Below are 16,050 nucleotides of genomic sequence, written 5' to 3' on the forward strand. Positions count from 1 at the left end.
CCAAACCTGAATAAATGAATTTTGTTAGAATCTAAGAGTAACAACTTATCCTAAGGAAATTAGCAGTGTAGGACATTTACTGGACAAATATCACATTCCTTAAAATAATTGTTATGACATTTTAATGCATTCTCACCATGAAGCATTTTCTTGCAAATGAGTAAGCCTGACCATGTCTTAGCAATTATTTCACAGGAGAAATTTAGGCCCTTAGAAATTTCAATCAGAAGACTACCAGGAAGAAAATACAAAACAAATTAAATACCAGAAAGAAATGGTCTAATACATAGAAGTACAGCAGTTCATGAAAGAAACCTACATGTTTGTGTGGTAAAAATCTGAAAATGATTTCATCTTTTCTAAGAATGCCAAGGATAAAAAAAAGAATGCAAGAGGTTTCTCAAAATTAGTATTCTTTTCATAAAAAACATTGGTACGTTTCATATAAAGACAAACAACTAAATTCTTAACCATCAGAATACGCCCTCTAAGGAGTTATTTTTCTTAAGGATAACTCTTTCATTCCATTAAAAAATCTTTAATCTGGGGTTCTCTATTTTCATTCTTTCATGAGCTCAATCACTGTTGGAGAAAAGTTTTTAAAAGATGTCATTTCAAGATGTATGCTTTTTCCCTCATTTTTCTTTCTACTGCTACCCTGAATCTGGAAGGAGTGTTGGAGTTTGTCATTATCTGAACAACAACAACAACAAAAAAAAAAACACCTCACTGGTTATTGTAAATGCCAGATCTTTACATGATCGCAATAAACTCAATCCATCTTTCCTGATAGAGCAACTGAGAGACAGTGTTAAAGATTTGTACCAGGGCATGATAAAGACTAGTACATCTAAAAGTTACTCTCCCTTATCTTTATTGATCTTCTGAATGGTAGTTATTGCCCAACTATGTTCTAATCTTCTTGTTCTCAACAAGAATCTGGTATTTTGAGTCTCCTGTGTGTTCCATTTTGCAACTGCATTGGTTAACAGAGTCAGGTTGACCCTGCTCCCTGACAGTGGTGGTGATGGGAGGACTATACCTTGTTAAGTTACGACACATGGCTTTGGGGCTAGCAATCTTTCATTTGGTTGCCCACAGGGTACCTACATAAGGAACTACTCAATCAAGCCACATGAAATAATCTTTTGGCTGCTATCGTCTTATAATTAGTTTTCCACAAGTTGTTATTCTCTCAATATGACATTCTTGCCCCCAAAATAGGTCTGTGTCTGAATAACAAAGAAATAACCTTTGGTCACTGATTATTCTTTCTTTATTTTAAAGATGAATTTGTGCATATTTAGATATTTCTTAAATATCTTAGCTGCCAACTCTATGTAATAGTAAATGTCCAAAGCCCTTTATTATCAGTTGCTAAAAACATAATTTTTTTGGGTTCCTTAAAACAGGGCATGTTGATTTCTGAATCGTTGTCAAATAAATTTTAAGGTCAAAAATGGGCCCTTTGACTGAATATGCAAAGTTTCCCCTTAAACCACCTTGAACTAGGCAGATTTGCAACATTTTAAACTGGCACTTCATCCCTCTTTCAGCAAGCATCCTCTGCAGATTTAATGATCAGGAACATCCTTCTGATGCATGCTGGGAGATATGGCTGCAGGGTACAGACCACAGCAGACAGTGTGTCAGATGAGGCAGAACTTCTTGTTAGGGGTGAGTATGCTAATAGTGCAGTCTGAAGACATGATCACCATAAATTATCATACAAAGGAATTTCAATGCATGGACTTTGAGCACATCAGTACTGTGCATTTTACTTTCAGTTTTACAATATATGTCATTTCTTTGCTTAACCTTTTGCCTTTGAAAAGATTACATTGAAAATTGCTCCTTAGTAACAGACAAAACCTACAGATCCAGCTTCAGGGTCCAAAACACCTTTAGTCATAAGTGGTCACTAAATGTTTAACCAGTTTAATGCCAAGCAGAAATTCTAAGCAGTAGAGCTACTAAGGTACTCAGAATACTGAGCAAAAATGTGTGTATATATGTGTTTTTCAAATGCAAAGGCAGTAGAAAGTCCAGGCGGTTTATCCCACCACTAACTCATGAATGCTACTTCCAAAAAGAGGAAAACTATACATGTAAGATGGTGGCATTTGCAATTGTTAAGTAGCAGGCATTTTTAAACGTCTGAAAATGTCAACACACAGTCTGTGCAGCAATGACAGTTCAGTGGTTTCCAATGACAAGTCAGGCCACAACCTCTGCAATCGTATGAAGCTACATCTTATTTGAACTAAGCAAATGACTAGAGGACCCATCTCCTTCAACACAGTATAGGAAGTGCAGATACAAGGACGCATTTCTCCCTTTTTACCTCCTTCCTTCCTTCTCTTTCTTCCTTTCTTCTTTCCTTCCTTCCTCTCCTCTCCCTCCCTCGCTCCCTCCCCCTTCCCTCCTTCCCTTCTTTCTTCCTTTTCTGTTGTTTATTGACCTACTGCATACCTAAGACAGTTTCATAAATCATATTTACATACATGCACAACCCAATGAATAGTGACATAGTGAACACACCTGTAACTACCATTCAAGGAAAGAACTAAAACTTTATCAGAATCTCACCTCTTGCTTTTTGATCTTATGCAGTTACATAATGAATGGTATGAATATTGCATGCTCAGATCCTGTGTATAGTCTCTACAAATAAAAATGGTATAATATATAACAAGTTGTAATATTTTTGATTAACTGGTCTTTTATCTATCAAGGGCATTTTACAATTAAAATTTTTTAAATTTATTATTATAAAATTTTGAACAGTTAAAATGAGGCATATCACAAGCTTCATCATCTCTGGTTGTATATATCATCAAATGTTTATTAATTTTTGATAATTCATCCATTACTGATTCAAGTAAAATGTCTTTAAAGGAGCATGTATGTTAGTGGCAACTTGTCCATTTTTTGTGTTTGTTTCTGTTCAGAAGGCTATTTGTTCCACATTTTTAACAGAATGTGTATTGTATTTCCTTTATTATAAAATACTAAATTCTTAAAGTGCTCATCCTTTCAATACATTCCATCCCATTTAGCTAAAAATCTCTTCTGAAGTAACCAGGCTCATGGAACTGCAAGCACAAGACTGCAGTCAAATTTGTAGAAAATTGCCTTCTTCTCTTGGTATGGTCTGTTTTAGATTATGTGGATTTGTTTGTGTACTTGCCTAGTAATTTAGAATGATGCTCCTAAAGTTGGAGCTTTCCAAATCAGCATGACAATTTAAAGACTGATAACAAGAAACTAGGTATTTTTGCAGGACTATAAGGGACAAATTTAAGTGGCAAACTAACATTCTGCTTTGTAAGTAAAATTAAACTCAACAGGGTTTAGAACATAATCGCATTCGGCTTTTTCATGTTCTGCGCTTTCAGCCTTTGGCTTTATGCCTAGGAGATGATAAAATGCAAAAATTTGGAAATTATACCCAATAGCAATTCCAAACAGGTTGCCATTGTCTGAATATTCATGTAACATGCAGCTCAAGATTCCTCTTGAAGTGAATTTGATCAAGTCACCTATTTTCTGTTATATATTTCCATTAATTTCCTAATATTAGTAAAATAGGTTGCCTCTTCTGCCCACTTACCCTTAGGCAGATTTAAAAACTGAAACAAGGGTTTTCATTTTTCTTTTTTTTATTTGTTTAAATCTCATAATTGAAGGAAACTGGATGTTTGAATATTGACATTTTTAATGTTGCTTGTAAACTGATATTCAAAATAGTTACACTCCGCCAGTGTCCTTTCTCCCACTCTTCCATTCATTGCTTTGTAAACACAGGGCATCCTTAGAGTGCGGGCCACAGGGCCAACACTGAGTTCTAGAATGAGCTTTTCTAATGATGGCTAAAATTCTAGCAAAGGACATTTATTCCAGTGTGCACACAGAAACATGGGAACTATAGAAACAATCCATCATCTTCTTTTTTTTTTTTTTTTTTTTGGTAGAATGTCATCATTGGACTGTTTGGATAGTTCACTTTACTTGTATTTATCATGAGAAATATACTTGGGTGGTGAGAAATACATTCTTATGATTCTATCCCAATGGAGATCCAGGAGGAGAATACAGTCTCTTGGATTGATGAAGCTTTATTTTTTATTCTCTTCTTTTCCATTAAGGGTTTTCTATTATAAATCTATTGTACATCTTAACCAAACCCTATGATTCTTCTACCTTCCCCCACCAGCACACTAAATTGGTGCTCAGGGGTGAAGCTTAATGACCTCATCATTGCTTGTTTAAAATCTGAGTGTTTCTGAGTAGTAATGTTCCCTTCCACTGTCTCCATTCACTAATTTAAGGGCTTTCACTCAAATGCTTGTTTGCACTTTTGCTTTATTTTGCTTCTCCATGTTAGTGCTATTATTTACCTCTATTCTACCATTATCATCATTACCTAAAAATTGAATTTTCTATAAATAATCATCTGAAGCATAAAACCACTGGCTCTCACAAATTTAATCTTCAGTGAACCAGAACTATCACAGTATCATACATAAAGGGGAGAACCATAATAGAAATAATGAATATGTTAGCATAAATTATGTTTCTATAATAGAAAAAGAAATTGAAGCCACATATGGACATCTGAGCACAAGCTGAGTCACTTTTTTAAAGTGTGCTAAACAACAACACAGAAAGGAAATCTAAACAGTGCTATAAGGAACCTCTTTAAAGATGGGTAGAACTTTATCACGCTATCCAGGGAAACATAGATCATTAAGAGATAACCCCACTGAGAGGGATACAATTTATTAGGAAGTCATTCTGCCAAGCAAGATGAGAAGTGATCAAAGATCACATGAAAGGCTCCAGAGAAAAGAGTATTACTTATTATTTTTAACAGAAATCAATGTTAGAATGTTTCCCAAAACAAACAGAAGGGTAAGAAACTTAATGGTTCAAAGAATAAAATGTTCATTGCTAAGCCGGGAAAACAGGGAGTTGGGGCACAAGATCTTTGAATTCTACCCAGACGCAGAGGAATCAGGAAAAGTTACACTTTTCATACAACTTCTTTATTCATATTACTCTGCTTCTTAGTGAAAAAACAGGTTTAAAAACCCTAAGAATAGTCAAATGATTCAGTAATCTCTTGGTTCCTTTTGAATACATAGAATTTCCCTGATGTGGACATTTTCATTTCCTGAATTATAATTTACTAGACTAATCTAGTATATATTCAGTTGAATTTGCGAAGAATGAATCCAGTTCAGGAAGCAACTTGTTGGGAGACATCTAACTTACCTCCAATGGCCACCCCATCACTTTTTATTCCTGGCATAGGCTTCAACTTTTTAATCCAACTTCCTTTACCTTTCCAATCGATCCAGTTCCACTCATTCCTTGGATATTTTAATGTTATTCTCTCGCAACAGTGTTAGTCACTTTTCAGCCCCAAACTAAATCAATTGAAAGTCTAAATGATGCATCAATGAAATAACTTACCAGGTATTAGTTTATAATTTCCTGTTCATTTGTTCACTCACCATTCATTCAGTGCTTGCTCCGTCTCTGACAGAGTTCAGCACAGAGAAAGGAAGGGTGAAAATGCCAAGGTCTGAGTCCTCTGTGAAGTTCTACATCCTTCTGTCCACTAGTATGAGGCACCTTTGGAAGTGGGGTGAGAACATCAAGGCTCCTTTTAAGCTCAGGGCCCTGTGCAACTGCACCGCTCACACATCCATGAAGCCAGCTTTCCATAGTTATTAAATGTATATATTAATCTACAGAAACAAAAGGACTTTAGCAAAGGAAGAGGATATATTTCAGCAAAATGGTCACATTGGTCTCCTGTGTGAAGTTACTATAGCAGAGGTGGGCATTTGGTCTCGGGGTAAGCTGCTAGTTGGGGCACATGCATCCCGGATCAGATTGCCTGGGATTCAAGCTGAGGCTCTGCTCCATATTCCAAATTCCTGCCAATGAACATCCTGCAAGGCAGCAGGTGGCTCAAGGGATTGAGTAATCCAGGGGATAGGAGCATGCCCACTCTGTCTCTCTGCCTTTCAAATAAGGTGAATTAGAGCATAAAAATCTACATATGAGGGTTTATCAGCTTTTTACACAAAACGATCTTTTATTATTTTACTCCATAAGCCATATGCTTTAAAATGTTTTATTATATTGAAGCAATCATTAATTTCTGTTTCTATTTTAATTCCAAATAAAGCTTCCAATCATGAGAAATTGATGCTACCAAACTTGCCAATATAATTCCAACTGACAGCAAAGAAGTTTTATCTTTTATCTGTAGTGAAATTTTATCAGTTCTTTTTTTATTGTTTTTGTTGCTTGTTTTTTCAAATAGGAAGTAACCTAAGGCCACTAATTTCTACTTTTTTTAAACCAATTTGGGAACTTTTGATTAAGTACTCTCCAAATTCTCCCCAAGCCCTAAGTTTTTATTGATTCTCTCAAGCAAGATAGAAATATTTGATAATTTTCTTTTTGCCTTTGGAAAGGAGGTATAAACTATCACTTTCACAAAAACAAAGAAAAACTAAAACTCAATGAAGATGATGTATATTTAATGTGTTGTTAATTGGGAAATAAAGCAATATTAATGTATTCTGTTTTCACATGTCTCTCAGCAGTGTGCTGTTGATCCATATAGAGTCTAAATTGATATAAATGTCCATTTTTATCATCTGGCTACTTCAAAGTTTTCACCAGTATTTACACACGTATTTTTGGAAAACGGAATTCGCTTTGCTTTTCTTGTCCACTATTGACATAAAATTCAATGAGTTAATTATTTGGAGCCTGCACAGGCCTTCACACAGTGGAGTAATTACTTGGATTCATAACAGTCTGCTCTTCAGAAGAAAAAAAAGTAAACAGTTATTAAAATCAAAGTAGGATGTGCCAATATGTTGGATTTTGGAGACCAAGAGACAGCGGCAAATATTCTCAGTGCAATTCTAATCTTAGTTAATACAAGTCATAAATACATTTGCAAATAATCAAGTTTTAGAGAAAAGCAGAAGTGATTAGGTTTATAGAATTGTTTTTGCAATCAAAAAATCTTTGAAATCGAGAAAGTCTAATCTGTTTTATGAGAATATCCCATATCATTGTGGAAATACTAAGTCACTAGTAACAGTAATATTAGGTAAGATTATCTAAATCATGAATCTGTTGCTTTACCACCTTAGCCTTTTTCTACATTAGAATGGCACCTATAAAAATTTTTTTAGACATTGAGTAGCAGTTTAGTTTCTGTTGTCTCATACATTTCATATGATTGCATTATGATTTGTAGAACTCTTTAACAACCAACTAAAAGGAATATTTTTTGTCAATCAAGGGCTTGGGTTCTCTGTGGCACTTTTAGCTTAGCTCATTTAAGTAAGAGCTGTCGCTCCCCGTCTTCATGGGGGAACGACACAGGACCCTGCGCTGTTCTTTCGTCTGCTCGGCCCTCCCCGGGTTTGCTGCTGGTTCTTCCCGGGTTGGCTACTATCCCTTCCACCTCCGTGGAAGGGCAGTTCCCCCTGGCCGCATTCCCCACTTCCGCAGGGGAGCGGCACACCACCGGCCGGTTCTCTCGGGGGCTGCACGGGTTCCCTTAGATGTTCCCCATAGATGTTCCAGGTGCATGCCGTCTCTCTCCTCCTTTATAGTCCTCCTCCGCCAATCCCAACTCGGCTGAGTACGCTGCTCTCCAATCAGGAGCAAGTCCTACAGTTAATTGGTTGAACTGGAGGCAGCTGTGCGGAAGCTGTTTACTTCTCTCCCAGCGCCATATTGTGGGAGAGCAGATGCATAGAATAAGTCCTAATTCGAGTAACTTAGTCCAGTCCGGATTGCTCCCCACAGATCCCCCTTTCTTTTTATTTTTTAGCGTTGATACGCGCCTGTCTTCGGTGTCCCGCGGAACACACTCTGCTCTACTTGCTAGAGTTGCCACAGGCTCTTACAAGTCCTATCAATCAGGAAAACCGAATCCGGGTCCTCTCTTCGCCATTGTGAGGAGGTTTTTAGGCGCTGATGCATGCCTGTGTTCGGTGCCCTGCAGCGCATGCTCTGCTCTGCCCGCAGGGGCTTACAAAACCTATCAGGCAAACCGAATCCAAGCCTTCTCATTGCCTTATTGTGGGGGAGACTTATTAGTGTTGGTTCGTGCCTATCTTCGGTGACCTGCAGCTCATACTCTGGTCGAGCTTTGCTGGCGCTTACCGCCTTAAATCAGGCAGACCGAATCCAAGCCTCCTAATTGTTGCATTGTGGGGAAGCTTTACTGATGTTAATTCGTGCCTGTCTTCGGTGACCTGCGGCTAGCCGCCCAGGTGCTCATCGCCTCACTAATCGGGCAGACCGAATCCAAGCCTTCTAATTGGCATGTTGAGGGGAGGCCTTATTTTTCTCTATTTCTCTATCTCCGGGCATTCCTACCTCTCCCATTTCACTTCTATCTTCCAGCATTCCCATTTCTCTTTTACTTCACTTCCAAACTTCTGTTTCTCTTATCCCCGCAGCTTCCCGGCACCTCGCCGCTTCAGCCCGCGCGCCTCTCTCATCTGCGCAGCTTCCCGGCTTTGCGCGGCTCGGTTTCGCGCGCTCCGCGGGCTCCATGCTTAACCCTTTCGCGTCTGAACCACGGCCTACGCCAGCGTTCCCTATCTATTCACGCCCCGTGCTCTCTCTGCACGCGGCGGCTTCCGCGAGTAACACAGCGTAGCTTGCGTCTCCACCACTAGCATTCAATCCAAGTTCCCCGGGCTAGCCTGGCGAATTCAACCCAGCGTACGTCTCCGCCCCACGATTTGGCTTCCCGTCCTTTGCCTCCTAGGTTTCCTATCCGAGTCACGGCACCATTATGTCGCTCCCCCTCTTCGTGGAGGAGCAACACAGAGTCCTGCCTAGGCTTCATATCCGAGTCACGGCACCATTATGTCGCTCCCCGTCTTCATGGGGGAACGACACAGGACCCTGCGCTGTTCTTTCGTCTGCTCGGCCCTCCCCGGGTTTGCTGCTGGTTCTTCCCGGGTTGGCTACTATCCCTTCCACCTCCGTGGAAGGGCAGTTCCCCCTGGCCGCATTCCCCACTTCCGCAGGGGAGCGGCACACCACCGGCCGGTTCTCTCGGGGGCTGCACGGGTTCCCTTAGATGTTCCCCATAGATGTTCCAGGTGCATGCCGTCTCTCTCCTCCTTTATAGTCCTCCTCCGCCAATCCCAACTCGGCTGAGTACGCTGCTCTCCAATCAGGAGCAAGTCCTACAGTTAATTGGTTGAACTGGAGGCAGCTGTGCGGAAGCTGTTTACTTCTCTCCCAGCGCCATATTGTGGGAGAGCAGATGCATAGAATAAACCTTGATTCCAGTAACAGTATAGTCCGAATTGCTCCCCACAAAGAGCTGACCAAAGAAACCTGCCTGGCAGGAAGGATTTAACCAGGTTTCATACATGTACATGTATGCCTGCAAATACAAAATGAGCAAACAAATGAGTTGGCATTATATGCAGAACGCCAACTGATGGAAACAAACACATTCCTTATTTATTTTTTCACTAAACAAATATTGAGGGCCTGCTAGAAGCCAAGTTCCCTTTTAGATACTGATATTTTTATCAATTGACTGAAACATCCTCAGGTTTCCTGATGGGAGTATTTTACTATTTTCATTTCACTCTTTCATTTTGAGAAAAAATCTAATCATCTAGGTTTTAGCCCATACTTATTTTGACTCACATCTTTCCATTAAGCATTGTTGACCCATAGACTTCACCATTTTTTCGTATGCACCATTTTATTATTAAAATAATTGTCATATTGATGTAAGTTTATTGAGATAAATTCTTGTGTGGGGTTATGAGCAAATACTAATTTTGTTTATTGTTTAGTGCATCCCTATCTTATGCCAGGACAGTTCTAGCAGACAGGAGACAGAGGGTTGAGATGGAACTGAGCATATGGAATGGAAAAAGCTTAAATTTTATGCTTAATGTCATGGGCACTCATCAACAGACAAAAGCAGGTAAAGGATATGAGATCTGCACTTTAAAGAAAATAATTTGGGAAATGGCAGAGAGTGTTATACAGAGGGTAAGGCCAGAGGGCTTGCCGACAGATTAATATCAGTAATTCTGTGAAGACATGAGAAGAATCTGGAAAAAAACAATGATAATGGAGATGGGAATAAAGATACGTATTCAAGAGAGAGGCAGGAGACAAACTTCAGACTGCAAGGGCTCACAGGATATGAGAAAATGAGAAAGAAGAGGCCATGACAAATGCCAGTTGTTGCATTTAAAGGACTGGTTGATGGGAGGAAGACCATACCCTCCCTTTAACCAAGCAACTACAAGTTACACTGAGAATTACAGAGTCACCTTGACTCTCAAAATTTAGATGATCAATTATTTGGCCCTTCCTAATGAGGAAAGATCATGCAACTGTGATCATCCAAGATCATTTTCATGTCATCAAGCTTAGAGAGGAGATGTGGATTGGGAATAAAGGAACAGCACTTAAATAAGGAGTAAAACAGCATTTAAATAAGGCTGTCTGGAGAAAAAATATCCAGTAATCAAATAGGTTTGTGACTACAGAACTCACCAGAGAAATGCTGGAGTTGATATGTGGATTTGAGCACTATCATGGTATTAAAATAGAGTGGGAATGAAATTCTAGAGATAGTCTGTGAAGAGTAAGAAGGGGAATATCCTGGGGATGCAAGCATATCAAACGTGAATGTTAAGGAAGAGAAGGAACATATAAATAAGATTTTTGAAGTAGCTGCCAGAAACAGGAAGCTACTAGAGGAGGGAAAAAGAAGCCTAGATAAATCAATCGAGTTATATGGCCAGAGAGACAAGAGAATTTCAGGAAGGAAACCATGCACTTTTGATAGTGCTAATAGCAAGTAAAATTAGAAACAACATATGCCAATGGATTGAGCAATTTGGAAATCATTGATGGCCTTGGGCAAGGGCAAGTTCAGTGGGATAATGAGTCTAGTATCCAAATTACAGTAAGTTGAGAGAGACAAACAATCTATGAGGGGCAATATTAAGACATTTTCTTAAGAAAATCAGAGGCTTTTAGGTCAGACAGATCATATCACATCCCCACAAGTTCTTACCAGTTTTACGACATCAAACAGTTGTTTAATGTTAATCCCATATGCCCTTCATTTATTCAATTAATACTCCTACTTATCCGTCAAACATTTATAACGTACATAATAGGTGGCAGGCGCTGTGCTAAGAACTAGCTAGCAATGAACAACTTCTATTAGGGAGAGTGCTGTTAAACACATATGAGTGCTCTTTACAATAGAATGTGAGGAGTGCTGTGACAGAGACATGAGTAGCACATTTAACTCTCTAACCATGACTAGCAATAAAAATTGCTAATGTTTACTAAGCTCTTCTATGTCAGGCACTGTGTTAAAGGCTCCATATGAATATTTTCACTCTATTCATTTAGCACATCATATAAAAACAATGTGGAAGGATATTCCTTTAGTTCCAAATTACAGAAAAGTAAATTAAAGCACAAACAGTTTTGAGGGTTTGTTGTCACTGTAACAGGTGGAAGAACAGTGAGTGTAGTTGAAGCATACAGGCTTCAAATTTATAATTACTGCGTTGTCTTCCACTGTCAATTGCCATATTTTTCCATTTCATTCATTATTGTATTCTGTAGAACCATTTAACTCTTGAAGTGTTACAGACACTGAAAAACATTAATAAATACTGTGGAAAAAAGAAAAAAGGGAAAGGAGGGAGAAGGGAAAGAATGGGAGAGAAAAGAGGTAGTGCTGTTCTGTAAGAAACAGAGAATGAAGTCCCAGGCTTTACCTAGGCATCAGAGAATTTTTGTCAAGATGGGGATATATTGGCAGAATCTTAAAGAGCATGTGGTCATTTGCTAAGCCAAGAAACAGAACAGAGATGTTTTACATCAGCTTGCAAATACAGCACTTTCTCCTTTCTGTCTCCCTCTAAGGATAGGACTCATGCTTTTTATTCCTCTAAATTACCTAATATTGTAACAGGTGTATTTTTAAAAGTATGTATTTCTGGGGTACCATGTGATGTTTCAATGCATGTATATCTTGTGTAATGTCCACTCGGGGTAAATGAATCCAACTCCTCAAACATTTAATACTTATTTTTGGAGAAATTCCCCAAATCATATATTCTAGTCTTTTGAGACAGAAATATACGCTGAATATTAACATTATCTTCAGTTAGTCTATTGTACAGTAGAACTGTAGGATTTCTTACTCCTATATAGCTATAATTTAACTTTTGGCCATGTGATTAGACATCATATTGGTCACCACTTTCTGTCTCATACCTTGGCTTGAATGAACACTAACCTTATTGATAAGTCTGAACTTCTTCTGATTTCCATGTCTTGCCAGTATCTACACTGTCAAATTCCAATGATGGTTTTCTCAAGACATCTTGTGGGGTAACTAATCTAGATGCCCTAGGTTTTGATACAAAGGAATCACTTCAGGATAAAATGCCTCCAGGAATATTGAGCACCAATAAAAAATAGATATCTTTTTCATGATCTCTTTTCACTCTCTAATTTTAAACTTTCTATCACCTCAATCATGAACAAAACTCCTAGGTGCTTTCAAAGTGATTGATTTTCATTTCAGTTGCTGCAGTTCTTTCAACACTTTGATATTCTTTTTCCGGAGTACCTATATGGGTAAATTACAGAGAATCATGAAAACAAATTGGCCCTTAATATTAAGAAAGATTGTCTTAAACTCACTAATATTATTTAGTCAAAATATTATAAGTACATGTGTCTGTCTATTCATTTGTTTGTTTGGAAAAATCATTCGTTTGTTCACTTTTCATTTGTAAGACACGGCATAACCGAATTGCTAATCTCATCTAATACCTTGCCTTTTCGGTTTTCCTTAATACATTCTGTTTCCTTTGACTGTCATCTAGATTGTTTTAGCATTTACTTGACTATTGAGTAACAATATTCTCTAAGTGAAGCTTGAATATACAGTACTATACTGTATATCCTTATCGTATGGACAATTTTCAGTAATCCACACATGATCAACAAGAACCCACTATCCAGGTACAAGTTCTGCTGAATATCAACCAACGGTAGTCACATCTCCAGAGATGAAAGACTTGGTGAGTTCACTTTAGTTTCCATTCCGCTTTTGTTCTATTTCAGCCTGTATTTTAAGAGACTAGTTTCTTAATTGTTTTCTTGGTTTTGTGTGACACCCTATACCACGGAGTCTAGTGTCTGAATGATTCTTCACTGAACAACACACACTCCATGCAGATCAAGCTGACAGAAGTAGCAACGGTTGGAAGAAACTTTTCCTGACTTTCACCGCAGATTAAATTTTGTCCTCCCAAACACGTGGCAAAGGTAATGTCTCTGTTTCACTCAGTACTCTTTAATTTGGAATTACAAAGACAATTAGCTCCCTAATGAGTTAGAGCAAGTGAGGTGAAAGAGTAGGGAAAAAAACAGCTCAACACCAGATGATACCTGTTACTGCCAAGAAAAAAAATGTGTATTACCCCTGGTAAAAATCTTTCAAACTAACACCTGTTTTCATTTGTTTCAAAATTAAAATGTGCAGACATTATTGCTAAGTATGGTAAGATAAAATGCACACTATACGAAACATGAAGTTAGCAGTCATGAGTACATGGGTCTCTATTTGAATGATTTATCATATTTAGGAAACCTATCAATCTTTTTGGTTATCTAAAAATTGAAGATGGGGCAGAGCAAAAATATTTCCTAGCTTTAGAATAAAAAATAATTCATTAAAATTGAAAAGAAACTGTATAAAGTTCAAGCTAGATAGGCATGAGGTATGGAAAGGTATCTCAGATGATAAATCACATTAAGAAAATGCACAATTCATGAACAAAAGCTAGTGGAGAAACTGGTATGTTTGTGCTGCATTTGAAAAAAAAAAAAAGTCTTTTGGCTACCAGAGCACTCATCTAGTACTGAACCTGGTTCACAGCTGCTACTCAGTAAATGTTAGCTGAATCTCTATAACCCAATTTAAAAATAAATCAAGCTGTTTAAAATGCTTGCGAAAGTAATATGTTTACCAAACTAATATAGTGTGGCATTGAAAAGCTATCCAGGCTGTAATTTTCTCTCACTCTGGCACCAGCTAGATAACTATACCATGAGCAAATCATTCCATGTCTTTTGGGTTTAGTCTCCTCATTTTAACAAAGGGGAGTGGGGTTAATAACATTGAATTTCCTAGCTCAAATAGGAGATTTTGATGGCAGAATGCTTTGCAGAAAATTATAGATATCATTGATATTCTTAACTCAAGAGTAGATTTCCATTTTACTTATCTTTAAGATTATGGAGCCAACACACCGTTCTTTATAGAATGTGTGGGAAGGAAGAACATGGTCTACATGTATCCAAGAGATGATTCTCAGTCACTATTCATTGCCTGAAACATGAAATAATATTCTGATCATTTTATCCATCTTGTTCAATTACTATTTGATAATATACCCTAACGATTTTGACTGCTTCTCCTTCCTTACTTTAAGTGGTCTGTTGATAAGTTTGTCATGACAATGTGCTCTGCCAGTTTACTGTCATTGGGATAAACTATGAAGCACCATCAGGATCATCTTAGTATATTCAGTTAACTGAGCCAATGAAAACTTACATCAATTTCCTGAAGTGGATTGTGCACATTAATATATGTTTATATCATTGGGGACTCCATTGTGATGGCATGCCTCTCTGATAGCAATGACTATCTTAGGGTGCAAGGGAACACCATATATGAAAAACACTGAATTGCTTCAAGTACAGTTACACAAAATCACATATAAGACCAAGAAAATAAAAGTGAAATATCTCAATTATATTTCATTCATGATTAGATGTATAGACCAGACTATACTATAGAGGTCATAAATTCACAAGCATTGCCTTCCTATCAGTAATACTCATCAGTATCTGCGTATCTAATAATTATCAGTTTATCAGTAAGTACCAAATACATATTATAAAATTGAGTTAAAATTCAATATTCAACATTTTCAAAATGTGTCATTCTAAGAATGTTTACAAAGGACCCTGCCATAACTTCAGATTGCTGCACAACAAAACAATGAATAAAGATAGAGTTGAAGGCCTTTCTGAACACCACCAAGGACACTAAAAGATTTGGAAGTAATTGAGAAATAGAACAGCCACATAAAATACTTAGGTTAAAAAGGAAACAAATAATGTGAATGACTTTCAAGAAGTATACCTTAACTGTTAAGACAATATAGGTCAAAAATACAAAAATCTCAAAGGACATTTCTTTACAAACCACCTGAGTTCATCATCTATACAAAGTGCCCAAACCCTTGTTTGTCAGCATTCTAAGTGAAGAGTTCATTAATCACAGAAAACTACGGGATAAAGCTGGTCTATTTGAATCATGTTTTGTTTGAAAAGTTACTGGTTCATATCATAATTTTTTTCATGCTAACCAAAGAAATACAAGTATTATTACTGAATTTCATTTAAAAATCACTATTGCAAAAGCATTTAATCACCTGATCTGTATGTATCAGTAAATCAAAGCTCACATATTTGTCTTGAAACTTCAGCTAACAGAATGTTAAGTCAAGCTAATAAGCAACATCGATCATATCTCACTGAACAAGATAGTCATCATTACTGACTCCCTCCCTGTAACCCATCAGTTACATGAAACATCTGTTACAAATTATCAAACCACCAGGACTGCTCTACTTAAGTGTTTCTGAAAGAGGCCACTGTCTCCATTTCTCTAAATGAGTTAGAGGGTGGCATCAGGATTGTACCCAGCTCACTGTCACTACATGACAGAAGTCATCTTTCAGTCTGTGAGGCTCTCTAATGGTACCTTGCATAATGGCAAATGTTCTTCCCAAAGCTGTATAGCAAAGATCTTTGTAACATGAGCCAGCAGTAATCAAGAAACTAGTAGACAGTTCTTTCTCCATCATATCTCAGGCATTGTCGGAGAAGTTAAGCAATTAG

At 37.7% G+C, this 16,050-nt stretch overlaps 1 protein-coding gene across 1 annotated transcript in view; it reads left to right on the top strand.

Moving 5' to 3' along the window:
• CNTN5 (contactin 5) overlaps positions 1 to 16,050 on the top strand; it is a 1,373,625-nt gene that overhangs the window by 1,252,100 nt on the left and 105,475 nt on the right. Inside the window, exon 17 of the mRNA XM_051820359.2 lies at positions 1,557 to 1,677. Coding sequence (XP_051676319.1) covers positions 1,557 to 1,677 — 121 coding nt within the window. The remainder of the gene's footprint in view (positions 1 to 1,556; positions 1,678 to 16,050) is intronic.

Source organism: Oryctolagus cuniculus, chromosome 1 (assembly GCF_964237555.1).
Source record: "Oryctolagus cuniculus chromosome 1, mOryCun1.1, whole genome shotgun sequence".
Classification (NCBI taxonomy): domain Eukaryota; kingdom Metazoa; phylum Chordata; class Mammalia; order Lagomorpha; family Leporidae; genus Oryctolagus; species Oryctolagus cuniculus.